The 26277-nt window shown below is 38.9% G+C and overlaps 1 protein-coding gene across 4 annotated transcripts in view; it reads left to right on the top strand.

Annotated features, from left to right (window-relative positions):
• LOC127569551 (cysteine-rich and transmembrane domain-containing protein 1-like) overlaps positions 1-23063 on the top strand; it is a 53130-nt gene extending 30067 nt beyond the window's left edge. The window contains exons 1-3 of one of the 4 annotated variants that reach the window (XR_007956213.1): positions 2424-2590; positions 4072-4309; positions 22510-23063. Coding sequence is in view for 1 of the 4 variants with exons in the window: in XM_052014303.1 (XP_051870263.1) it covers positions 2793-2819; positions 4072-4309; positions 22510-22613 (369 nt within the window). In the remaining 3 variants the exon portion in view is untranslated. Of the gene's footprint in view, positions 1-2423; positions 2713-2777; positions 2820-4071; positions 4310-22509 lie in introns of those variants that run through there. The other 3 variants (XR_007956214.1, XM_052014303.1, XR_007956215.1) reach the window with 3 other exon arrangements.
• The last annotated feature ends 3214 nt before the right edge of the window (positions 23064-26277 follow it).

Raw genomic sequence — 26277 nt, 5'->3', positions numbered from 1 at the left:
GCTGAACTTTTTGCCCAATCATTCTAAGACCATTTGCCCTCATTAGAACTGTAATTATTTAATTTATTGAAACATTCTGAAGGACACTGACTGGGTGGATGCTATGAGGATGTTTCCCCTAATGGAGATATGTAGAACTTGAGGTCCATCATTTCAGAAGGAAAGGAGGAATTTCTTCTTTCAGACGACATGAATATTTGACAGTCTCCACCCCAGAGACCTGTGGAGACAGAATCATTGAATAAATTCAAAGCAGACATTGACAGATACTTAAACTGCAAGGGGTTTTGGTTGGGGAGGGGGAGGGGGAAGGGAACAGAGGTGAAGAGCAGAAAAGCTGAGGCCATGATTGAATCAGCCACGATCTTTCTGAATGGTGGAGCAAGCTCAAAGAGCTAATTAGCCTCCAGCTGCTTATGTCAGATTTTGACCACTTACTAATTAGCTATATTAATTATTTATATAAAAATTGAACGTTGTTAACATTTTGTACAGATTATTGGGAAAGGTTGTGGAAAAGTAATAAATACTCAGAGGAAACAAAGAATGGAGTTTAATGTTAGAGTGCAACCTGTGTGAAAAATTCTTGGGAGCACATTTTACAAGTTTTCATAGAAATACAAAATTGGTCATTAGCAGAGTGTGTCAGAGGTATGAATTGCACAGGATGTAGCAGTCTTAGATCTTGAACCATTTGCCTGAATTACAGCCTAACACCCCACATTACAATGCAAGCAACTGAATTATTGTATTTGTATTCCTTGGTGTGCTTAACAGTAATTTGGGTCATGAAATATATCACATCAAATGGAAATTTGGCTGTTAAGCGTCATCAATCTTTGCTGCATTACATTCACTTAGCATCTTCAAATAATGTGAATTGATCCAAAATAACAGCCTGTGGCTTTTCTGTGCATTACAGATATCAATGTGCAGGCTTAAGGTCATAAGCAACTCAATATTAACAGCCTTCCTACTAAAAGTCTACTCTAACATCACATGTTTTAAATTGTTTGGAAATGTAAATATGTAAAGAATAATTAATCAATAATATTGTGTGCTTGTATGTGACAGGCAACTAGGTATTTTATTATAACTTTATTCATTTTGACTTTGACAATTTTGATTTTATTTAAAAGACCCTTTGAGAAATCCATGCTTACTCTTTTTAATCAACTGATAACGATCCAAGTATTAAGTTACTTTGTTTCTGATTTACAAAATCCCTTGACTATCTTATAGTTGATGTTAACTTGGCAGGTTTATAGGCTGTTCATTTTTGAACACCTCCCTACATAAATAATAGTACTTGCAATTCTTCAATTCAAGGTATAATTCCTGATGATAGAAGCTATTCAAAATTAGGTTCAATTGATTATAATTTCCTCCATTTTTGATACATTCATATCCTGGGCCAACGACCATTTCACATGGACAGCCTGCAGCAGGAGTACAGATATGGGCAGAGTTACTTTGGCACATGGCATATTTCCAGGAGTTTCGCAATTGATGGAAATATGAGCAGTAGTACTGTAGGTTGCTGCCACAAAACAATAATCTGGGTCAATTCCCCTTAAAGCTCGGGCCTTGGATCAATCTAAATGACACATAGAACCCATCTGTAATAGAAAGTTTCATTTGTCTGACAAAATAAAGACAGCTATGAACATATTTCAACTGCCTTGTGTATTATTTCAATCCAATGCTTACGAACACGTATTAATACAAAGAGGAACGTTATTAATTCGTATTTCCAGATTACTTAATTTTCATAATTTGAGTACAAACTGGAAACTTGCTGGAATATGAATTACCCTTTTTATTTGATTTTCATCATTTTGAGAATTTTCTTAAAATGTTAATCAGCAACCTTTGCTAATACTGAGAAGCATGCTCGGCCAAGAACCAAACTGGTGCTGCATTAGCAAATCCCACCGGGAAATATTGCAGGCACGGTAACAATCAGATTTGTGATAGTGTTTCCTCTGGCTCTCCCTCACTTCTGCGTCATCATCAGCAAGAAGATGGCACCTATCCCAGATTTAAATAACTTATTCTGCAATGCAGCTTTTATTGAAAAATAAACAGGCACCTGCTTCTAGTGCAACCGGCACAGGCAGTAGCACATCGCTCCTGTTCTCTCGGCATGCATGTTGATTAAGCAAGAAAACCCCCTTAAAATAAATGACTATCTGTATGCTCAGAAAGAGTTTACAACATTTTCTACCCGCACTTTTAACGCTAGAGGTGACCTAGTAGAAACAATGTGCAATCTTGTCAGAAGGCGGTCACATCCGCCGAGGGCTTCGGTTATTCGTCAGCCACTCAAGTGGTGGCAACCGCCTCTCCGCGCGGAGGTTCCCGGGACGCCGGCGGCCTTGCTTTTAAATAACAGCTGCGTCAGTCGCGAGACCAAGTGGAAAATTAACGGCAATTCCTCACCCGCTCCCGCCGCATGCGCGCTCCGCTTGGCCGCGGGGTTGGTCATGTGGCTGAGGCTTGCCGCATTACGTCAGCGGGAAGCAGTCACTGAGTGAGTGACTGGGTGAGGAGCGGAGTACAGGTGGAGTGGAGACAAAGCAGGCAGCAGGTGAGCTGAGCTGCCACTGTCGGAGGGGAAGGGGGCATTACTGCTGTAATCCTAAAAAAAACTTGGTGGTTGATGTTTCAGCAGTTTGCTTTAGTTCTATTTTGAAAGAGCGAACTGTTTCGGTAGGAGAACATAATTTATTCGTTTTATATATGCTGCTTTGGATGCTGAAAGCGGGCTTTTACCCTTCTGGCTCTTGTTTATGACTTTTTCTCACAATTGCTGGCTAGTAAGTCGTAGTTTTGTTTGTAACTGAGCAACCTATTGATTTTAATCGTATTGATTATCCGTCCGGTTTGTTTGTTCATTCCTGAGTTTAAAAATCACGATGACGTAAATCTGGTTTGTTTTCTGAGGTACACTACAGTTATTAATTATGTGTATTTGCAATGATGATTCAGCGACTTGAAGGATGTTTTTAAATAATACATTTGCTAGCAGGGCAGGGTTGATTTCTGACCCAAGTCGTGCGAAGAACGCACCACAGATAACTTGACTGTTTTTAGTAATCGCGTTTTATTAATGGGGTGGGGAAAGTAGGTGTGAGAGGAGGAGAGACTATTCTCCCATTGAAGCTACTTATCTCTTTAGCCTTTCTCATCATATGATTCTTAATATTTGCATCCATTACATTACCGGGCTGTTTACGTACTAAATTTACAGCCTTTAGAATCGATAAAGAACATTTATTTAAAAAAAACTTTTTTATTGGTTTACAATTTCAACTGTTTTCAACCGACCAATCTCTCTGCAGTATCATCACCACTACCCTTTACGTTTGTGCCCTTGTAGAATTTTGAATTAGAAGTATAATTGTTATATAAATTAAAAATACCTATACGGTTCCTTAAAATAACTGCTTTATCTCACATAATCGTAAAATTTATTTCGTATCTTGGTGCCTCCATACATACTAATTCCTCTCCTCCGCAACCCTTCCCCTCTCCAACTGTTTAAAATATGAAAGTGAAGAAAATGGATCAATCGATTGCATACTGTATTAATAATAAAGCATTTCATTCTCAATATTTACATTAAATTGATCCGGTAGTTTTGGTTTTTTTGGGTGGAAATTATTATTAGATCCTCCAATATGTTGGAGGCCTGGAGTAAGGAGCATCTAGGATGGTGTAGTAATCTGAACTTGGATACCTGATGGTTGCCCCAAACAAGACCCGACCTAACTAGAAAACAGTAAGGAAATTAGTCAATGGCTTTTCTGAGAGGAGGTGCTGGAAACTTGAATTAAGAATTCATTCTGTAATTACTTTGAAGGTCAGGCAGAATTTGTGGCAACAAGAGCTGAACTGATCACCCCAACCCCCGATCAGAGTTTAGAAATTTGGATTCTAAAAGCAGTTTAAAATCTCAGTATTTTATCTATAAGCTAGAACTTCCTCCACCAGCTAATCACATGTGGAAATTGATCTTGCTTCACAAATACAAATTGGTTAAATAATTTGTTTGGTTTTAACCCACAGAAGTACTTCAGTTTAGTATTCTACATGACTGAGAACCCACCACCCTATCCTGGGCCAGGCCCAGCAGGTCCATATCCAGCTTATCCACAACAATATGGTCCAGGTGCTAATGCTGCATACCCGAGTTATCCACCTCCTCCAGGAGCGCAGCCTGTATATCAAGGGTATCCACAGTATGGATGGCAGAATGCACCACCTCAACCAGGGATGGTTTACACAGATGTCCCAAAAAATACAGGTATGATCAATAAATCAAGTAATTATTTGAAATTAAATTTCTATGTCGAACCAAATGCCTCCTGTTGAGCTAAAGGTTTATTATTTGGGAAAATACAAATAGTTTGTGGATGACAATTTATAATACTGTTTAAGTTCATTTTTATATTAAGAAAATATAAATTTGATTATGAATCTTCCCAGAAATGTGTAATTTTGCAGTATCTTCGATATAAAAAGAAAAATGGGAAGAAGACTGATACTTGTTTACATCCTGAATAATTGCTTTTAACAATTTTAGTTGGGTTTATTGTCATGTGCACAAGTATGGTGAGATACAGGTACAATGAAAAACTTGCAGCATCACAGGCACATAGGTTCAGGCAACATGCAGAACATAAATATACATATTTTATACATAAATTATACCATACAGTGAAGAAAAAAGACTTTTTTTTGCACTGTCAGAAACAAGTCCATGATGATGCAAGAGGTGGTCCATAGTGTTCTGTTGCTGAGGTAGGATTAGGGTTGTGCAAGTTAATTCAAGAACCTGATGGTTGTAGGAAAGCAGCTGTTCCTGAACCTGATGGTGTGGAACTTAAGGCTTCAATACCTACTGAATGATGGTGGTAGCGAGAAGAGGGCATGACCTGGATGGTGGGGATCTTTGATGATAGATGCCACTTTCTTGAGGCAGCACCTCCATGTAGATGCTTTCAATGGTGGGGAGGTCTGTGCCTGTGATGGATCAGGCTGTGTCCACTACTTTCTGCAGCCTCTTGCATTCCTGTGCATTGGAATTGCCATACCAAACCATAATGCAACTGGATGGATACTTTCAACAGTGCATCTGTGGAGGTTTGGTGTATTTGGTGACATGCTAAATCTCCTTACTTAGAAAGTAGAGATGTTAGTGTGCCACCTCATGATTGCACCTATATGCTGGGCCCAGCTCATCTGAGAAGTTAATGTCAGGAATTTGAAACCGCTCTCTCCACCTCTGACCCACCAATGAGAACTGGCACGTAGTCCCCGACTTCCCCTTTCTGAAGCCAATGATTAGTTCCTTGGTTTTGTTGACATTGAACGTGAGGTTGTTATTGCAGTACCACTCAACCAGGTGTATGCTGATTCATTACCACCTGTGGTTTGGCCAACAACAGTAGTGTTGGCAAAGTTGTAGATGGTATTGGAGCTGTGCTTAGCCACACAGTTGCAGGTGTAAAGAGTAGAGCAGGGGGCTAAGCATGCAGCCTTGTGCTGCACCTGTGTTGATAGTCAGTAAGGAGATGTTGTTCCCGATGATTGTGGTCTGCTAATGAGGAAGTCAAGGATCCAGTAGCAAAGGGAGGTACAGAGGCCCAGCTATTGGAGCTTGGTGATTAAGTTTGGAGGGGATGATTGTGTCGAACACAAAGCTGTAGTCAATGAACAACAGCTTGATATTTATGTTGCTGTTGTCCGGATGGTCTAGAACAGAGTGGACAGCCAGTGTAACAGCATCTGCTGTTGACCTGTTGTGGCAATAGGCAAATTGAAGGGGATCCAGGTCATCTGAGGCAGGAATTGATTCATGGCATAACCAACCTTCATTACAGTGGATGTAAGTGCAACTGGATGGTAGTCATTGAGCCAGGTTGCTCTGCTCCTCTTGGGCACTGGTAATATTGATGCTCTTTTGAAGCAGGTGGGAACTTCATACCGCAGAAGTGAGAGGCTGAAGGTGTCCTTGAATACACCAGCCAGTTGGTCTGCACTTGGCTAGGTATGCCATCTAGGTCAGATGCCTTTCGTGGGTTTGTCCTCTTGAAGGATGCTCTGCCGTCAGCCTCAGACTGAAGTCACAGAGCTGTGGGGGCTCATGTAGGAGTGTCATTATTCTCCCTTTCGAAGTGTGTTTAAAAGGTATTAAGATTATCCAGAAATTATGCATCATTGCCACTTTTGCTTCCTGGTTTTGCCTTGTTTGAATTGCTAGTTTAATTTGCTTGTATATGAAACCTGGTTTGTTTACTTCGAATTAAGTGTTCTGACAGTGGGGGACTTTGTTCTAATGTATTGATTTTTGGCTCTCATTGACCAATGGAATATTCATCGTTCTGTTTTTTTACTTTAATCACTCTCACAAGATTGAGATTATCCTGTGATTCTCCAAATTAAAGTATTACAATGATGACTTGCATTTTTTATGAAGCTCCATTAATGCAACAAATCATCCCAAATTACTTCAAAAGTAATGTCAGATGAAACTTGACACAACAGGAGCTTTTTTTTGGGGGTGTGGGGGAGAAGCTTTTTATTTATTGACTTCATGGGCTATGAATGTTATTGTCTAGGCCAGCATTAATTTCATCTGTAATTACCCATTTTAACTGAGTGGTTTGCTTGGCTGTCTTGGAGGGCAGGAAGACCTGAAATGGAGGAATGTGTTGATCTTGGTGATTTTGGGGCCAAAAAAGGGTTTGAAGAGAGTGTGGATCTAAAATGCACTTTTTTTGCAAAGGCAAGATAATTAATGCAGATAATTCACCTCTGAACTGTAAAGCTGTGATGATAAACTTGAGGTAGCTTGATTGTGAAATCAGCTGTTGAATTATTGTGAAATATTTAACTGTTCATGCACCAATGTAGCAAACGTATTGTACTGTTACCAGTAAGTTTTTTGAAGTTGTAATCTAATTATGGTTTTATCATTTTTGTATTGAAATAAATATAGCCTTTATGTGGTGTTTTATATTTCAGAGCTTTGGATACACATTGTGCTTTGCAGAGAAAATACTTCAACAGCTGTTGTATTGTGAGAAACTTGACAGTCAATTTGTTCACTGCATGTTCCCACAAACAACAGCAAATAAAAATAACCAGATAATATATTTTTGCTGACAGGAAGAATAAATATTGGTCAGAACACCAGGGGAAGTTCCAATGTTCTTTAAAATGAAGTGGGATTCTTTTTTTTCTAGATTTTTGACCAAGTTGATGGAATGGGACTTAAACCCATAGTCTTCCTGGATCTTATGATTTGATAGTTAACCACCTTGTATGTTTGTTGTTGCTCCGGTTGTGGTTTCCATGATGCTTTCTGCGCAGATAGTACAGCCTCGTGAATGTACTCATGAAAACTTTGGCAAACTTTTAAGCTCCTTTGGGAATGTGGTTCATCCAGTTTTCTTTGCCCCATCTCCACCAGTAGTATTTTTCATTTTTTATAAGAATATATTTTATTTCATGGTGAGCAGGAATCCTTAAATATGTCATTGAAGCAGCTTTTTCATGCCTGAGCTTTGACGGGGAAGGCACTTAACAATGGTAGTTATCAGTGATTTTTTTTTAAACTGGTCACTTTAGTGCCTAAGGCAGGCAAGCATGATTGATTCCCTTGTTCCTTTCTGAGAAGCATTGTTAAATTACTTAGATGTTTTAAAAAAAAATGGTGAACAGATATCTGGAACAAATCCCTCCTGAAAGAAAGAGCAGAGTACAAGAGCTGGCATTGGTCCATGCCAAACACGAATGAAACATACATAATGAAAAGCATGATTGGAGAATAATTAGACATGACGAGGGAGGGAGGGAGGTTCTGTAAGAGATAAAGTGGGATACAGAGAGGCACAGATGCAGAAAAGACAGATAGGAATATAGTTGAGAAGAACAAAGATATAACCAGGGTGATAAGTAAGATTCTTCAGTTTCTTCTAATTACATATACAAGTATGTGGAACATATTTAATAAGATTTTTTGTATGTCATGGAACAGGCTCTAATGCAGATAGTTACACTTAACACATCAGTAAATTTAAAATCTGGTAAAAATGTACAAATACTTGCATGCAATAGATTGATTTAAATGTGGTTGATATTGGTGTAAAAGCTGTACAAGATGTAACCCATAATTTTAAAAGGAAAACTATTTCAAAAGCTGTTCACTTTTATTGAATTGAAATTGAGTGTCAGACTTCATTCAGTTATCAATACCAAAAAAATGAGAGATTCAAAATCGGTGGCCTAGCCACTACATGTACAGTAGCTCAGGAAAATATGAAGATGTCTCAATATTGTGGGGAACCACAGAGAAAATTGGAGAGAGATCCAGTTAATAATCCGAGAGAGTGGTGGATTTCCATATCTAAATTATAACCCTTGATTCATTTGATACACTTTTCTTTGTGTTAGCACTATTCTTTATTTTGCAATTACCAATCCAATATTATGTTATGTATGTGTGAAACAAGGGAGGTTGTGGATTTGCTGAATCACAAGTTCCAGAAGATGGTCAGTTCCCTCATCTAGGCATGAATTCAAGATGGTGAGCAGCTATCCAGAAGGATGGGAATCTTCAGAGTATGTGGCTGTCCTAAACTAATACTCAACATAAGAAAGTGTAGGGTTTCAATGTTTTGAAAGTGTGCAGTCCTAGAATATGGCACAGTGGGACAAAAGAATACAAAGAGCTCAACAGCAAAGATGGGGAACTCCATAACTGAGTTGGCGAAGTCAGAAGGTATAGACTGACTTTCTTACAAGAAGATGAGGAATTGAGGTCCTATGGTCAGACTTTCAAGAGGTAGGGAGGAAGTTAAGATTTGAGGTGTCAAGGTAGGAATCTCAGGATTACAACATAATATACTAAAGTGAGAGTAGAAATAAGAAAAGACAAATTAATGTGTTGCTTTAGATTCTTGAGGCATGAGGGATCTATTCAAAATGGACTGGTTGTACTCAAGAACTGTGACTTGAGTACAATTAGGGTTGGTTAGAGAATGTTTAAATTAGCAGGGGTATGTGGTCTAGCCTATAGCAGTAGAAAAATATGGATAGTAGTTGAGTATTATGGTTTTTGGCACTGTAGTGGACTGAGACAATTTAAAAAGAAAAGGCAGGTTTGGAATGTGTTTATGTAAACTCAATGTGATGAAGAGGGTGGTGTTGCAGTCACAAATAGCAACTGGGAGGTGTGGTTTGAGGGGTGATAACTGAAACGTGGCTCAAAGTACAAGAACTAGCACAATTCCTAGATACAAGATGTTGAGAAAAGATCAGGAAGGGGAAAACAGGAGGCATTATGGTACTACTGATTAAGAAAGATTTATGTAGTGCTAAAGGGAGGATTCCTTGACTGTGTCAAGGATATAAACAATTTCCTTGAAGCAAAGGAAACTATCACACCACTCAAGTATCACATAGGCCACCAAACAGTGAAGGAGAGTGAGACAAATATTTAGGGAATGTGCAAGAATGATGGAGTGGTAATATTAAGGGCACTTTCTCCCCTTTAATGTTATTGATTTGGGATAAGTTAAAGAAAAGGGAAAAGAAGGGGATGAATTACTGTAATATGCTCAGGAAAACTTTCTTGATTAGTGTTTTTGGCTCAATATGGAAAGAGGCATTCATGAACCTAGTTCTGAGGAAATGAGTGGCAGTAGGGGAACACTTGGAGAACAGTGGTCATTAAATCATAAGCTTTGGATTATTCCTTTTGCTATTACTTCACTAAAGTAGAACTCTAAATTGGAGTGGGGATTGGGATGTTCTGGTTAAAGCACTTTGGGAAGGACGTGTCGGTCCAAAAACACATACAGGAAAGGTTTACTAGAATGGTTTCAGGGATGTGGGATTTTAGGTACCAGGTTAACCAGCTAGGATTGTTCTTGTTGGAGCAGAGGTGGTTAGAATCGATTTACATTGAAGATTTGGCTGAGGGGACAAATGTAACATTGTCAACTTTTCTGATGACATGAAACCAAGTTGGAATTCAAGCAGTGATTCGAGGGCAGAGGCTCTCAGGGAATATACACAAGCCAAGTTGGTGGGTATGGTGATAAATGAGTATACATGATAAATGGAATACAACATATACATGATAAATGGAGTACAATGTAGGTGAAATTGTGGTTATCCACAATACTGAGTCTTTTAAATCATGAGATATTGACAAACATTGTTCAAAGAGACCTGTGCTCTTGTATACAAAGTACTGGAAGCTAACATGCAGGTGCCGAAGGCAATAAGGAAGGCATGGCACATGGGCCTTTATTTCTAGGGGATTTGAGCACAGGAGTAAAGATACCTTGCTACAGTTATGGTTGGTTTGGGTGAGATCACATCTGCATTATTGTGTACAATATTGGTCTCCATGCCTTGAGGATATATTTGCAAGTGGTTTCTGGGAAGGCAGGTCTGTCATTCAAGGAGAGATCAAGTAGACCAAGTCTCTTTAGAGCTTAAAAGGGGTAACCACTGAAACTTAATGCATTCTTTCAGAGCTTGAAAGGATAGATGCAGGGATGATGATTATTCTCCCAGCTGGGTCTAGAACTAGGGTCTTGGTCTTTAAGGTAGGTGATTTTTTTTTTAGGACTGAGATGAGGTGCAATTTCTTCACTTGTGGGGTAGTGAATCCGTGGAGTGCTCTAAGGCTTTGGAGGCTGTGTTTGTTTGCATTCAATATTGATCTATAGATTTCTGGATATTAATTGAAGGATATGGGCATAGGGCAGGAAACTGGTGTTTGAGATGGAGTATTTAGGCATGATCTTGTTGAACGTCAAAGCAGGCTTAAGAGACTGAATTGCAGTGCCCTGCTATTTCTTTACATACTTGTGTTCTTGTATGCAGTCAGTGAACCTAGAACTGGTGGTCATTAATCCCTTGTCTGTTTCCACCATACAATTAGGTGGCTGGTCTATACCTTGGCTCTATTTTAAAAACAGATTATACAATCAATTATTTTAATACTCATTTTTTATTTTTTAATTCAAAATTTCATATTTCAAGGTACAAAAGGCAAATGATATTGGGCTGTGGAATTCTGGAAAGCAAAATGGTGATGGGTTGGGTGATAGTTGAAGCTGGTTAAATGAGAAACTGTCAAATAGGCTGTAAAGCATCAATGTCAATTTTATCCCTCTAATTGTTTTGCCAAATTCATACAGCTAATCCTTCTAGCCAGCCAGATTTCACTTATTTGTTTTAGAGAAGCTGAAAACAAAATCTGACCTTTTCCCCTTGTATGAAGAAAATTCAGTCAGGACATTTGAGCATTTTCTCAGTTCAGTATGGTAACTATATTTCCTTCATAAATATGTTAGATTTTTGTACTCTCTGGGTTAGATGTGCATCTGCAGTCACTAGCATTAATATGCATTGCACACCTGTCCCTGTATTCACTTCCACTGAACTTCCACTGAAATGAGGTAAATGATTGGACTACAGTGGGTAAATTGAGTTGTTTCAGATTAGTTATCTAATTTAACAGCAGTATGGCTTTTGAGGAACAGAATGATCAATACCTGCTTAATGCTAAACTGAATTTGAACTCTAAGAATTTTTCCAGTGATTTGGGCAAATTTGGTATTGTTGTAGCTTGAAGCTGAATAATTGATAAATGTCCTCCCTCATGACAGCTTTTTCTATTTGAATGTTTGGGAACATTTTAATGCCATAAAGAATAAGAAAATGGATAGCCAATCATACATCTTCCATTTAGTGCTATGAACACAGTCCCATTTCTACCCCGTTTTCTCTTAATTCAAGGAATGGCATTTCTTAACCTATTGTAACCTAGAAACATTTGCAATCTGTTTGTCAGCCCTGTACTCTTCCACTGAAGCAAATCTCTTCCAACTGTACCTATTGCATAAATTTGATATTTTTTTTTCAAATACAACAAAATGAACCAAAAGCTTGGTTTGCATCAATTAGTATGAATAAATTTGGCAAGATGCAGCAAAAATGTTCTAAATGTTCTATTTCTTGCCTATGGAGGGCCAAGCTACTTGTGTTTTTTTTAAAAGTAATGTGATTTATCAAAATATTTCATGGTTACTTGCCTGTGAAAGCCTGATACTACTAAGGACATGAGTAATAGGTTAACAGTTGAATGCAATCACATTTGGAATTGTGAATAATCTACCTAGTACCATTTTAAGTTTTTCAACTATTCTGTAAATTCCACTTTACTATTTATTGGCCTTCTCACTCTGTTTGCTTCCCATTACCTTTAGAAATGTTAGTGTCAAAATAATTTCAGTGGAGACTTAAAAGCACAGAACAAAAATCATTTGCCTGTTCTGCCTGCACTTGATTTATGAAAGGTCTATCCAGTTAGTTCCACTCTTCTTTACATGCCAATACAAATGTTTTCCTTTCAAAATATTTGATTCTTTTTGGTCTTTAGGGGTAGTGCATTAATACTCCAATTTACTTCACTTACTATTTTTGTTGTGGATGTGTTTCATTCATTTGCATCTCAATATTTTTATCAGTAACTTGGCTCTTTCAGTAGTATCACCAAGTGCAGAAATTTAGATGTAGGGGTGGACACCAGCTCTGGAGAAAAAAATCATGAAGCTCTGGATAATTATTTTTAATATTTACATATTTTGAAGTCCACTTGTACAAAAGGCTTTGAGGTCAAAGATATCCTTGAATTTTATTCAAAATGCTATTTTTAATAATTGTTAAATTGCAGTTTTAAATGGTACATGTCTTGTTCAATTGGTGATTTAAAAACATCAAAGCTTTTAATTGTAAAACAACTTTGTATTTGAAATCTACAATTAACAAAATAAGAAACAAGTAGTAGTCCATTCAACCCCTCACACTTCCTCTGCTTTCAGTAAGATTATGACTAGTCTATCTCAGTGCCACTCTCCTCCATATCATTGAGTTGATCTGTTTTGAATATACACAAATTCTAATGATTTGCCACCCTCTGGATGAAGAAATTTGTGATGTGTCCTGAATAGCCAACACCTTGTATATTGAGACAATGACTTCTGGTTTTAGACACCCCAGGCAGGGAAAGAATCTATCCTGTCTATAAGAATTTTGAATGTTTCAATGAGATTGTCCAAATTCTTAACTCAAGAGTATTGATTGAGTTTGCTTAATTTTTCCTCGTAGGAAACCCCTTCCATGGAATCAATCTTCCTAATTGCTTGCGGTACCTACTCATTGTCTTTGAGACATGTACAAAGACACCAAGGTTTCTTGGAACACTGACACCTTTCAATCTTTTTTTTTAAAGCAATTCCATCTTAACCAAAGTGAATGGGTGGAAAAAAGGTCATTTTCAATTCCAGGACATCTGAAATGGCCTCCTTTTTCAGGAAATGTTGCTTACCTTCCACTGTGGTTTCAAAGCCCTCTCTTGCACTTCCTCCATTTCTTGGACTTTTACTCTCACCCCACTTCCCTCCAAACAGAACAGATGGAATTCCCTGGTCCTCACTTTTCACCCTATTGGTCTCCTCCATATCCAGCACATTTTTCTTTTGTCATTTTCTACCAGGTGCAACAAAATCCCACCAGTAGCCCTGTCTTTCCTCCCCACCCACCCCTCTCTGACCCCTGGCATGTTACCCTGCAACTGCAGAAGGTGCTGTGTTTGTTCTTGCACCTCCTCCCTCGCACCATCCAGGGACCTAAACATCCCTTCCAATGAGGCAAAGATTCACATGCACTTCCTCCAACCTCATCTGCTGCACTTGGTGCTCCCAACATGGCCACCTCTACATTGTCAAGACCAAGTGTAGACTAGGTGACCAAATTGCAGAGCACCTGGACTCATGTCAGCAATGGCCATCCCCAGCTCCTGGTTGCACAGCATTTCAGCTCCCTATTCCCACACCAAACTGTCTGTCTTCACCACTGCCAGGGTGAGGTCTGATGCAAACTAGAGGAACAATGCCTCATTCTGCATGGGAAGCCTAACCCAAAGGTATGACCATTGAATTTTCCAATTTCAGGTAACCCTTTCCTTATGTTGTTTTTTTTCTTTTTTTGCCTGCCACCCCTTCTGTCTCCTTCCAATCCACCTCTCGTCCTCTGATTTTTGTCCTTTTTTTTCCATTTAGCCCCTGTGCCCTTTAATAGCCTAATTCTAGCATTTTCCCTGCTACTAATGTCAGGCTAACAGGTTTGTACTTGCTTGTTTTTCTTCCCTCCTTGTATACTGGATTTATATTTGCTACCTTCCAATCTGTAATAGCTATTCTAGCATTGTATGAATTTTGGAAGGTAACAAGTGCAACAACAGTCTCTATAGCCAACTCTATTTTTCTCAAAGCCTTGGGATTTATCACCTTTCAAGGACTGATTTTAATTTCTCCAACTCTTTCCTAATGCTAACTACTTTCATCACCACCTTCACTCTAGTTTGTTGTTCCCCACTATTTCTGGGAGGGTTTCTGTTTTGACTTCCATGAATGGTATTTCTCTACCATTTCCTTATTACTCCTTCCAATAAACTTATCCCATCTTGGTCTGTAAGTGACCTACAATAACTTTTATTACTAATCTTTTCCTTTTTTCATAGTATAAAACTTCTTTGGTCTTTTTGTTTGTTAGATTCTACTTTCCCCTCATCAATCCCTTGGTCCTTGGCTAGATTGAAATTTTTCCAGTTATGTTTGCTGCTCCTTTTGACAACATTATAAGCCTTTTTCTTTCAATCTGATACCATCTACCTTTTGGCTCTAACTGGACTGCTTTTTGAGGATTTGAGGACGTATGTAGACACGAGAGACTGCAGACACTGGAAATCTGGAGCAACACAAATGCTGGAGGAACTCAGCAAGTCAGGCAGCATCTATGGAGGGAAATGAACAGTTGATGTTTCGGGCTGAGACCCTCCATCAGGACTGGAAAGAGGGCAGAAGCCAGATTAAAAGGGTGGGGATAGGGGGAGGAGCATGAGATGGCAGGTGATAGGTGAATCCAGGTGACAGAGGGAAGGTAGATGGGGGGGTGTGGGTGGTGGGGGGAGGATTGGGAATGATGTGAAAAGCTGGGTGGTGATAGGTGGAAGAGGCAAAGGGCTGAACAAGATGGAATCTGATGGAAGAAGACCGTATCCCATGGAATAAAGGGAAGGAAGGTGTGGTGAAGGGCCATTTGTGAGGGTGGGGGAGGGAGATGAGAAGGATATATGTATACTTGTCAATTGTGATATGCTTTTTAATAGTTTCACAATCTACCATAACCAACTCTTGCCTCATACCATCATAAGTAGCTTTGTTTAGATCTTAAGACCCTTTTTTTTGGATTGAAATGATACTTCAGTCTTTAAATAAAAGTCATTATATTTATGATGACTCTTCCCTAACAGCTCTTTAGCTACCAGATTATTTACCCTTTCTAGATTACCAGTTCCTTCCTTGGTTCCCCAACATGCATACTGATCTGGAAAACCATCTCTTATGTACTCCATGACTTTTTCCCTCCATGCTTACTGGTATTTTATTTGCCAGTCAATATGCAGCTTAAAATCCCCCACAATTATTGTATTACCTTGTTATGTGCCTCCTAATTTTCTGCTTGATGCCCTGCCCTGTAGTATCATACTGTTTGGAGACTTGTAGACAATTCCCAGTAGTATCATATGTCTTTTGCTATTAGTGCACAAATTAATTCTTCTACTTTATTTTTTTCACTGTGATCCTTCCTCACTATTGTCTTTATCTTATCCTTTATTATCAGGGCTAACCCTTCTCCTTTATGATTATGTGCATCTAAAATTCAGTATCCTGAAATATTTAATTACTAACCATGGTCACTTTGCAACCACATCTCTGTGATGATGTTCACAAGAACCTATTTATGCTTTGTGCCATTCATTCATCTGTCCTGTAATGCTGTGTGCTTTCAAATGAAGAGCCTTAAATGTTATAAGGTAAGAATTGTATAGTTTGGTCTATACTTGAATGAAAAAATAAGGTGAGAATCTTTTTCACTTAACTGTGATTTTTTTTTTGAAATTAACCTCAATGGCTTATGTAGACTCAGTAGAGAGAAGATTGCTTGTTTTTTTTAAGGGAATAGAGAAGGGAAAATGAATTGGGTAAACATCTGTCTACATGATGTTGACTAGTTAAGCAGGGTTCAGTGATTTTTTTTTTATGGACTGTTCCCCCTTTCTTTTCTCTTTGTTGCCCTGTCAGACACATGGCTCTGTTCTTGGAATATTTTTGTTATAGATCCTTCCTCCTTAAACAAACAATGTAAAGCTGAGCATCTTCCCTTCTCCACCACTCTTTGCCCCCACCCCTTTACCTTCCTATCATTAAATGCTAAGAACATGTTTGCTTCCACACTTGCATTCATATTTCTTATATTGACAATCATTTGTAATAACTAGAATCCTCTGAGCATTGCCCTGTTTTGGGTGGGGAACTGAGAGCTCAGTTTAAAAAGTGCAGGAAAGGGAAGTGAGTTAATTGAATAAACAAGGATGGCAGGGCACCTCTGAAATGCACCTAGGAAAGATCAAGATCACAAGACAAGGGAGCAGAAGTAGGCCATTCGGCCCATCGAGTCTGCTCCAAAGAAATGAGAAATTGGGGGGGTGGGGGGGGGGGCAAAAAAAACCTAACCCCAATTTCCAGCCTTATCCCCATATCCCTTGATACCCCAACTATTTAGATATCTATCTATCTCTTCCTTAAACGCCTCCAATGATCTGGCCTCCACTGCTGTACGTGGTAAGGAATTCCACAAATTCACCACCCTCTGGCTAAAGAAATTTCTTCTGTTTTGAATCTGTACCCTCTAATTCTAAGATTGTGCCCTCTGGTCCTGGACTCACCCACCAAGGGAAACAGCTTGACCACATCTACTCCGTCCAGTCCTTTCATCATTTTAAATGTCTCCATGAGGTCCCCTCTCATTCTTCTGTACTCCAGTCAGTACAGTCCAAGAGCCAACAAATGCTCATCTTACGTAAGCCCTTTCATTCTGGGAATCATCCTCGTAAATCTCCTCTGAACCCTCTCCAACATCAGCACATCTTTCCTAAGATATGGGGCCCAAAACTGTGCACAGTATTCCAAATGAGGCCTCACTAGTGCCCCGTAGAGCCTCATCAACACTTCCTTACTTTTATACACTATACCTCTCGAAATGAATGCCAACATAGCATTTGCTTTCTTTACCACCGATCCGACCTGGTGGTTAACCTTTAAGGTATCCCACACGAGTACCCCCAAGTCCCTTTGTACTTCTGTACTTTGAATTTTCTCTCCTTCTAGATAATAATCTGCCCTTTTATTTCTGTTTCCAAAGTATACAACTGCACATTTCTCAACATTGAATCTCATCTGCCATTTCCTTGCCCATTCTCCGAAACTATCGAGGTCTCTCTGCAACCTTCCTGTCTCCTCAATGCTCTCTACTCCTCCACCTATCTTGATGTCATCCACAAACTTAGCCACAAAACCATTTACTCCATTGTCCAAATCGTTAATGTACAAGGTAAAAAGAAGCGGCCCCAACACCGACCCCTGCGGAACACCACTAGTAACCAGTAGCCAACCAGAACAAGATCCTTTTATTCCCACCCTTTGCTTCCTGCCAACCAGTCAATGCTCCACCCATTCTGTTATCCTACCTGTAATTCCATGACCTCTCATCTTATTAATCAGTCTCTTGTGCGGCACCTTGTCGAAGGCCTTTTGAAAGTCTAAATACACAACATCTACCGCCTCTCCCTTATCCACCCTACCTGTGATTTCTTCCAAAAAAAAACTCCAATAGGTTGGTCAGGCAGGATCTTCCCTTCACAAAACCATGTTGGCTAGGACCTATCTTGCCTTGCACCTCTAGGTATTCCATAACCCCATCCTTGAGGATCGATTCCAATAACTTTCCCACCACTGACGTCAGACTAATAGGTCTGTAATTTCCTTTATGCTGCCTCCCACCTTTCTTATACAGCGGAACTACACTTGCGACCCTCCAGTCCTCCGGAACCATGCTGGAGTCTATCGATTCCTGGAAAATTATCACCAATGCCTCTGCTATCTCTAAAGCCACCTCCTTCAGAACCCAGGGATGCACCTCATCCGGTCCGGGAGACTTATCAGTCTTTAGCCCACTTAGTTTTCCTAGACCTTTCTCTCTAGTAATCTTAACTGAACTCGGTTCCATTCTGTGAGACCCCTAACTAACTGGTATATTGCTGATGTCCTCCACAGTGAAGACCGATGCAAAATACTCATTTAGTTCTTCTGCCATCTCGTTATCATCCATTATAATCGCTCCCACACCATTATCGATTGGTCCTATATCAACCCATGTCTGTCTTTTACTCCCTATATTTTTAAAAAAAAATCCAGAGGTGCATAAATGTCAGCTGGACCAGCTTGCTCTGTTTCATAGCTTGAGTAGTCACTCCAGGCTGACTGTTTTGTGGATAACACTTCTCAGAAGTTAGTCACTTTGCAGCTCAGATTGCAGGCACAGGACTGGGTGAGTGCCAGGTGCACACAAGTACAGGGAATGGATCTGTACATTTTGCTTTGCTGACCAGTCTTTGGTTCTGAATACTGATGGAGGAGAGGATACATGATGAAATAAAATCAAAACCATTGCACCATGGGTGCCTCAGCTGTACAGGTGAAGAAAAGCCAAGAGCACCAGGAATGGGATATTCAATAGTTCTTGTATTTTTTAACATATAATGAGGCCATTTGGCACACTGAGTCCATGTTGTTTCTTGGCACAATTCCATTAGTCCCACTAAATCCCTGTCCATGTACACTAGGGATAATTTACAGTTACCATTTAACATACAAACTTGTGTCTTCAGGATGTGGGAGTAAACCAGAGCATCCAGGGGAAACTTTGGGGGAGGGGGGGGGTGCACAGCGATAATGTGGGGAAACTCCATATACAGCACCTGAGGGCAGCATCAAATCTCGTCACCAGAGCTTGAGTCAGCATCACTCCCTGCTGCATCACAAGCTGATCTGTGGTTGACACAACAGGTAGTGTTCTTGCCTTATACCTCCAGCAACCCTAATTAATCTGACCCTGGGTACTACCTGTGTGGAGATTGCATATTCTCCCTGTGTCCATGTCTTGGGTGGGTCAGTTTCCTTCATATCTCCAAGGCATGCTGGTTAATTGGTATAGTTGGGGGAGTAGACTGGTATTTCTGTGGCATAGACGTGGTAATTTAACTCTCTGGAATCAGGGTCAAGTTTATCACTGCAAAGCATCTGGAGAGAGGATGAATGGCCTGAGGTTGTGGTAAACATCAACACAACCACAAAAGAAGTAAAAGAGATCTGCTGGCAGATTTTAAAGAATTAGGAAAGAACTGAGAAGCAGCACCTGAAAGGTAGTAATCTAACTCTTGCTGCTTCAATGTTACCTTTTCACTTTTCTACACTTAGACCCTATTTAATACTTCCCACAGTTGGTTACCTTTTACATGGGCTAGATCTTTCATTTAAAAGTGAGCTGTTCTGCTTTTCCTTTAGTAATGAATGGACCAAGTGAAGGCAGAAATGCTGGACTTCTGTTCAGCTGATGGGTGCTCTGCTGTTGGAACCCAGCAGGTGAATGTATATTTCAGATTTTTCAGCACTTAAACTAGGAAATCTGATGAGCTGCAACTCTATTAAGCCCATTCATTTGACATTCACAAACTATCTTTGGTTTGGCAGCTGGCAAGATGGTGGACATGGCTTCAGTGGCTGACACTGATTCTTAGTGTGGCAATCGGCAAGTGATTGAACTTTGTCTTGCCAGTCAACAGGGTGTGGGTAATAGTTAGAACTTTTAAAGATAAATGTACCTGAACTTTGTCTTGGATGCTAACTAATAAAGATAAGTCCTCTCATTACAAAGCTTTAAATTTGATTTTACATTTTTGACCAAATCAACTTCTGTCTTCACAGTTGACCATTATTTTTATTATCTGCATATCTTGATTTTGTCCCTAAAGTCTGGATGAGTAGGTGCATCTGTGTAAACATTCATAAAATTATTATTCTATGACATTACATGTGGAATTAAAATCAAATTTGGGAGAAGTTTAAGTGGAATAATTAATGGATACAGGTGTGTTGCTCCCTAATACTCAAAATCAAACATTCTATACACATTAAATGTACTTAAATTTACATTGGTATTAGTTAAATAGAATTTGAGAAGCTGATGTTGGTAGTGTAGACTGATGAAGGGAGATGTGAAACTTGGGCACTGCAATATTGCAGCTGATGGATAGTAATTAGTCTGTATGCATGTTAAGATTCTATTATAAATTTGCTAAAGGAATTATTCATGCCTGTGACATTATGCAAGAGCATGATGAAGAGACAAAGGAGAATAGTGGAGTTGGAGGGTAAAGAGAAGCAAGTAATTCAGATGGAATTTAAGCTGTTGAAATCCACATAGAACATTACAGTACAGGCCAGCCCACAATGTTGTGCTGACATTTTATCCTGCTCTAATATCTATCTAACCCTTCCCTCCCACAGCCCTTCATTTCTCTATCATTCATGTGGCTACCTAAGAGTTTCAAATGTCCCTAATGTATCTGCCCCCACAACCTCTGCTGGCAGGGCTTTCCATGCACCCTCCACTGTTTTTTTTTAAAAAAAACTTACCTCTAATGTCCTCCTTGTATCCTCCTCCAATCACGTAAAATTATGTCCCCTCATGTTAGCCATTTTCACCCTGGGGGGAAAAGCCTGACTGTCCAATCTATGCCTCTTATGTACACCTCTATCAAGTCACCTCATCATCCTCCTCTCCAAAGAGAAAAGCCCTAGTTCACTCAACCTTTCTTCATAAGACATACTCTCCAATCCAGGCAGCATCCTCTGCACCCTCTCTAAAGCTCCAGGTGTGGTCTAACCAGAGTTCTATAGAGCTGCAACATTACCTTGCAGCTCTTGAACTCGATCCCCTGACTAATGAAGGCCAACACACCATATGTCATCTTAACAACTCTATTGACCTGTGTGGCATCCTTGAGGGATCTATGGATGTGGACCCCAAGATCCCTCTGTTCCTCCACACTAAAGAAAATTCTCTAACTTGCCAGATGCAACATCACAGGAAATTGAATATAGTTTAACAATGGTCCTAACAATGAGCCTAGGAATATCAGTGTAGAAACCAAACATAACAGGATAGATTCCATATACATCAATAAGATAAAGAATTGATCTTTGGTGATAGTGGATATTAGTCAAATTACTAGAATGTGAAACAAAAACAGATACTGGAGGAACTCAGCCAGTCAAGCAGTGTCTGTGGAAAGAAACCAGTCAATATTTTGGATCAGTGACCATTTGTCACAACTTCCTCAAACAGAATATGCCATTCTTCTGTACACTTGTATGGGATTTTATTTTTGTTGACCTGATTAGACCTCAGTTGAATATAAAGTTCCAAAGCAAAATACAACATTTTTCTCACTTCTATTTGATAGAAATATCCATAAAGCACTATATACATTACTGTGGTTTTATTCTATATCATTAGCAAAAAGTGGAGCAAAATTCCACAAAGGTTAGAAATTTGACAGATGCCATGATCCTGAAGTTTGGCATCCTATAGCATACATGGATCAAACCCTTTCATGCTTCTGTAAATCCAATAGAGACACTTATGTGGTGTTTTTTTGTCAGATGTATCTTTGTCTTTAAAGTGTACATTCAAATTCTGTTTTTACATCCATGGGAATCTTATTCTGCAATGATTAGGAATGAACCTTTCTAAGATAATTCAAGTGACTATTACTGAATGTGCAGTACCTTGTGTATGTCCCACAGTTGAGTAACAGAAATTGAGAACTGAAAATTAGGAACTGAAATGTGAAATGGTCTGCAAATGGTTTAAAAAGGAGAATTGCACTGAACTTGCAGCAACAGGTCATTTTTGCCCAGCATTACATGCTCTGAACTTCCACACATTTACTACTAATCATAACGGTATATTCTATTAATTTCTCCCTTGGACATTGAATTTCACCTTGACTGTACCATATTAAATTCTGAATAAAGTAGCTTATCCTGAATTTATTGGATTTGTAAGCAATTCTTTCTTGTGCACCTAGTTTTGGATGCACTCAAGCAGGAACATCGGTATACTCTTGATCTTCATAATTCTTGAGAACCCTTATCTTGTTTAATGTTTTAGGATGGTTCTAATTTTTGTTCAATTAAGTCTGAACTATGTATCATACCCTACATTCTTGACCCAAAGTTCCATGTAAATACAAATTATATAGGTTTAACACTGAGTTCTAATGTTTTTAGGGTTTTTTTGACTTGCATTCCTATAATTGTTTCTATAACCTTACCTTTTTTTTTAGCCCTCTGGTTTAATATTAGCAAGGAATACTTTATATATTCATTGTATTGGCTGAGAAGGTAAGATTCCCCAGCCTATTTTCACATGCCAAACTATTTCTCATTGCAGTTTACGTTGTAGAAGAACGCAGAAGGAATGATACTGGGGATACATGTTTGACAGCATGTTGGACTGCCCTCTGCTGTTGTTGCCTTTGGGATATGTTGACCTAAAATTTCTCTGCTACATTGAAAGCCTCACTTCAAGATCCTCTCTCTTCCTGGACCTTCAAATCAAAGCTCGAATACTAACTTTGTTTTTCCCAAAAGGTGCCTGTTCAAAATTTCTTTTTGGTCAAGTAGTGACATTTAGCTTAATTAAATAACTGGATGGCAAGTTATTGGTGTGGTCCAATGTCTTTTGAGGGCCTTCCCAAATAAAGAGCAACTTAATTTATGCAGACATTTTTAAATGAGCTATAAATTGCAATGGATTCCATTTGATACACAATAGTTGCAATCGATTTTTGTTATGTAAAATTAGCACACATTTCCTGTGAAACTTTACTAGATGAGGAATAACATTGTACTGTTTTACTATACATCACTGGAACTCTATTCCACATTAAAGACAGCTGTTCAATCACAACTTTTTGAATAAAGTGAATTTATGCTTTAATACAATGTTGTCTTTTGCATGTTGAGCAAATAACTGTCAAAGGTTGCCAAACCTGCATATTTCATGAGACAAAACCAATGCAAGACTTTGGGGAAGAATTTCATCTTTGAATTTGCTAAATACAATTCCTCCCCTGGTTATGAATGACCAACTTATGTACAGTCTGTACATATAAACAAGTATTTGGGAGACTGGCAGGATAAATTTGCCAGCTGCTGTATGGCTGCAGGTGTCTTCTACCATGTGGGAACTCTATCTGCAGCAATATCATTGCATCTTGCAGAGAAAATTGAATGGTTGAGTTAAACATCCTGGTTTAACTATATGTTGCCCTTGGTTGGCCACATTTCCCACTTTTGAATTGTTCAGATTACAAACCATTCTCAGTAATGGAACCCTGCCATAATCTGGGGAGGGCCTATACATGGAAGACCAACCATCACCACTCGCCCCTGGCTTTGTCTTCTAAAAATGTCTGTACATTTTCCCCCCTCAATGTATATCCTGTAATGTAGAAGCTGCAATTAATTGCATCTTTGGAATATACCAAGTTGAGCAGAGAGAGACTAATCTACTCTGTACTGAGATACTGACAGTTCTTTAGGCTCTAAATAAAGTAGCTAGGTTTATTTGCACAAAGACTGTTTAAACTCCCAGGGTTTCCAATTCTGTGATCGTATCTCCCGAGGTGCATCTGGTGTTTTATCCAGTGACATTTTCCAGTGGGGAGTAAGGAAATGCCAAATAATTTATTAATAAGAAACCAATTAAGATGAGAGCAGGAATCTAAAACTCACCTTCCAAAACTAAAATTCCATACCAAGGCCGTTCTGTACTCCCCTGGGCAATGAGCCTCTTTATCAGCACTGAAATCTTTCATTAGAGGTTAAATTATTACTTGTCCTTTGCAGGACACAAGATTAAAGAAGAACTTGCAGAGCAGAATTGTCACTTCTACTCCTGGGGCATCAATGGGGCCTGGTAGATTCATCTTCCATTTCAGAGGGCTCAAATATTCTACCAGACTTTTAAACACTGAAATCACTTGGCTGATCAGTCAACATCTCTTGAGCAAGGTGCCTTTGACCTTTCCAAAGCTACTCCCTGTGCTGCTGAATGCTTCAGCAATGTGTTTTTTATTACAATATTTGATAAATAACAAACCACAAAAGAAAAGGTGAAGTTTTTCAGCATTGTTGATTAATGTTCTCTTTTCACCACATCCATTTAAACAGCAATTTATTTTGGCACATTGAAGCATTCCTAAAATGTCAATTATATTTTAAACAATACAATTAAGTTTTTCATAGTTAAAATATTTTTTTTCATTTCTACTGCCATCTAAGAATCACACTTTTGAAATGTTTTTTTTCTAAGAAATTGGCTCTAATCTCCCAAGTCCCAACTCTGGGAGAGTGAGTTCAGTTTTTTAAACCAGAATGACTTCTAAGCTGTGCTCTATGAGCACTTACTCCCACAGCAAAAATTAGCGAGTAGTGTTCAATTACATGTAGCCTTTGGCTTGGTGATTGCATCCAAATGATGTGGCATAAACAAGGTTCCTATATCTGTAAAAGGTGCTGGTTATTAATACTTGGTCTATGCTATGATAAAGAACTTACCTCTTGCTCAAATTCAGCACCAGATCTTTCTTCCCACAAATCAAAGACAAGGCAGTTTTGACATAGAACAAAGAACAGGACAGTACTGCACAGCACAGGAACCGGTCCTTTGCCCCACCATGTCTACACCAACACGTTGCAGAATATTCTAATAATTCCATGTAATCAAAGCTTGAAGGCTGGAAGTTAGATTTTTCTGAAGGGGACTGGAAACCTGCTTATTAATTGTTTTGCTCTACTTTGGCTTTTGGTCTTGCCATTTTTTTTCTAGAGAGGGTTACTTGTTCAGTTTCCAGGTAATTAGGTTAGATTAATAGGTTGCCAAATGGACATATGGCTCACTCTATGCTAGCTGAATTACACATTTTAATGGATCCAGAAGTGAAAGACACACTGTAAAATAAAACCACCATTGTTCCTTATTATTGACATACTTGCAGACATCTTCACAATTAAAATGAAATACTTGAAAATCTCAGAGGCCAAATTTGGTGAAATATTACCAAGATCGAACTGAACACCACATATAGCAAGCACTCTTGCACTTTTCTTGCTTGCCTCAGGGGGATGATTCTCAAACAACCACAACTTTCAACCCTAGTATGGCATTTTGAAATCTATTCTCAAAAGTAAATCTTGAAGTGATACAAATACTTAATTGTCAATAGTACTGTTGTTCTGAACAGTGGAAAGTCAACACAAATAGTATTTATTCATGTTTCAAAGTCCAACTTTCACTTAGTCACACAAAGGTATAATGTCAGCCTCAGAACAATGGTAACTCTTTCCTGTCTGTTCAATTTCCATTCCAGAATTTAAATGATTTACCTGAGCTGACTGTACAGTAAGATAGTTTATACCTCAACAACAGTGGAATCATTTGACTTTATTCCATTGTTCTTTGTGTTATCACTGAAGCACAAGAAGTCATAATTGGACAATTATGGTTTATGTTTCCGAGCAGTCTATAAATAGCGCCATGCTACTAGTGGAAATGAATGATTGAAACAGTTAATTGGGAGGGAGTTGAAAAGTTGCTTTAAAAATTAACACTTTCCAAATTAAGTCCAAAATCATGATTGGTTCTAAAATATGGGTTCAAGGCATGGGAACACATTAAAAAAAGATAAAAGGGATGTGAAGAAAAGCTTCTTTAACTCAGGTGTTAAGGTCTTGAATTCATTTACTTCAAGGACAGTGGGGGGAAAAAATGTCAGTGCCTTCAGAACTGAATGGGAAAGGAACAAAAGGGTAACTTGCAGGGCTCTGGGTAAAGAGTGGGAGAACGGGGCTGGAATTTGCTGTACATAGTGCAAGTATAGACAATGGGCCAAATAGCCACCACCTGTGCTATAATAATTCCATCATCCGTTTGATTGATTTATAATGGGGATTATTTGGAAAATATATATCAAATAAAATTGCATCTTTATCAACAAAACAAAATGCTGGAATGTATTGGGAAGAAAACCTGAATTGGGAGAAAGGGCAAGGTCATCAAGCCCAGTACAGACCTGCCTCTAGGAATCAGTGTTTGATCCTGACCTCAGATGCTCTTTGCATGGAATTTGTGAGGTCTCCTCATGACTAAAATTTT

Source organism: Pristis pectinata, chromosome 4 (genome assembly GCF_009764475.1).
Source record: "Pristis pectinata isolate sPriPec2 chromosome 4, sPriPec2.1.pri, whole genome shotgun sequence".
Taxonomy (NCBI): Eukaryota; Metazoa; Chordata; class Chondrichthyes; order Rhinopristiformes; family Pristidae; genus Pristis; species Pristis pectinata.
Note: the sequence above shows the minus strand (reverse complement) of the source record. Positions and strands in the feature narration are given on the sequence as shown.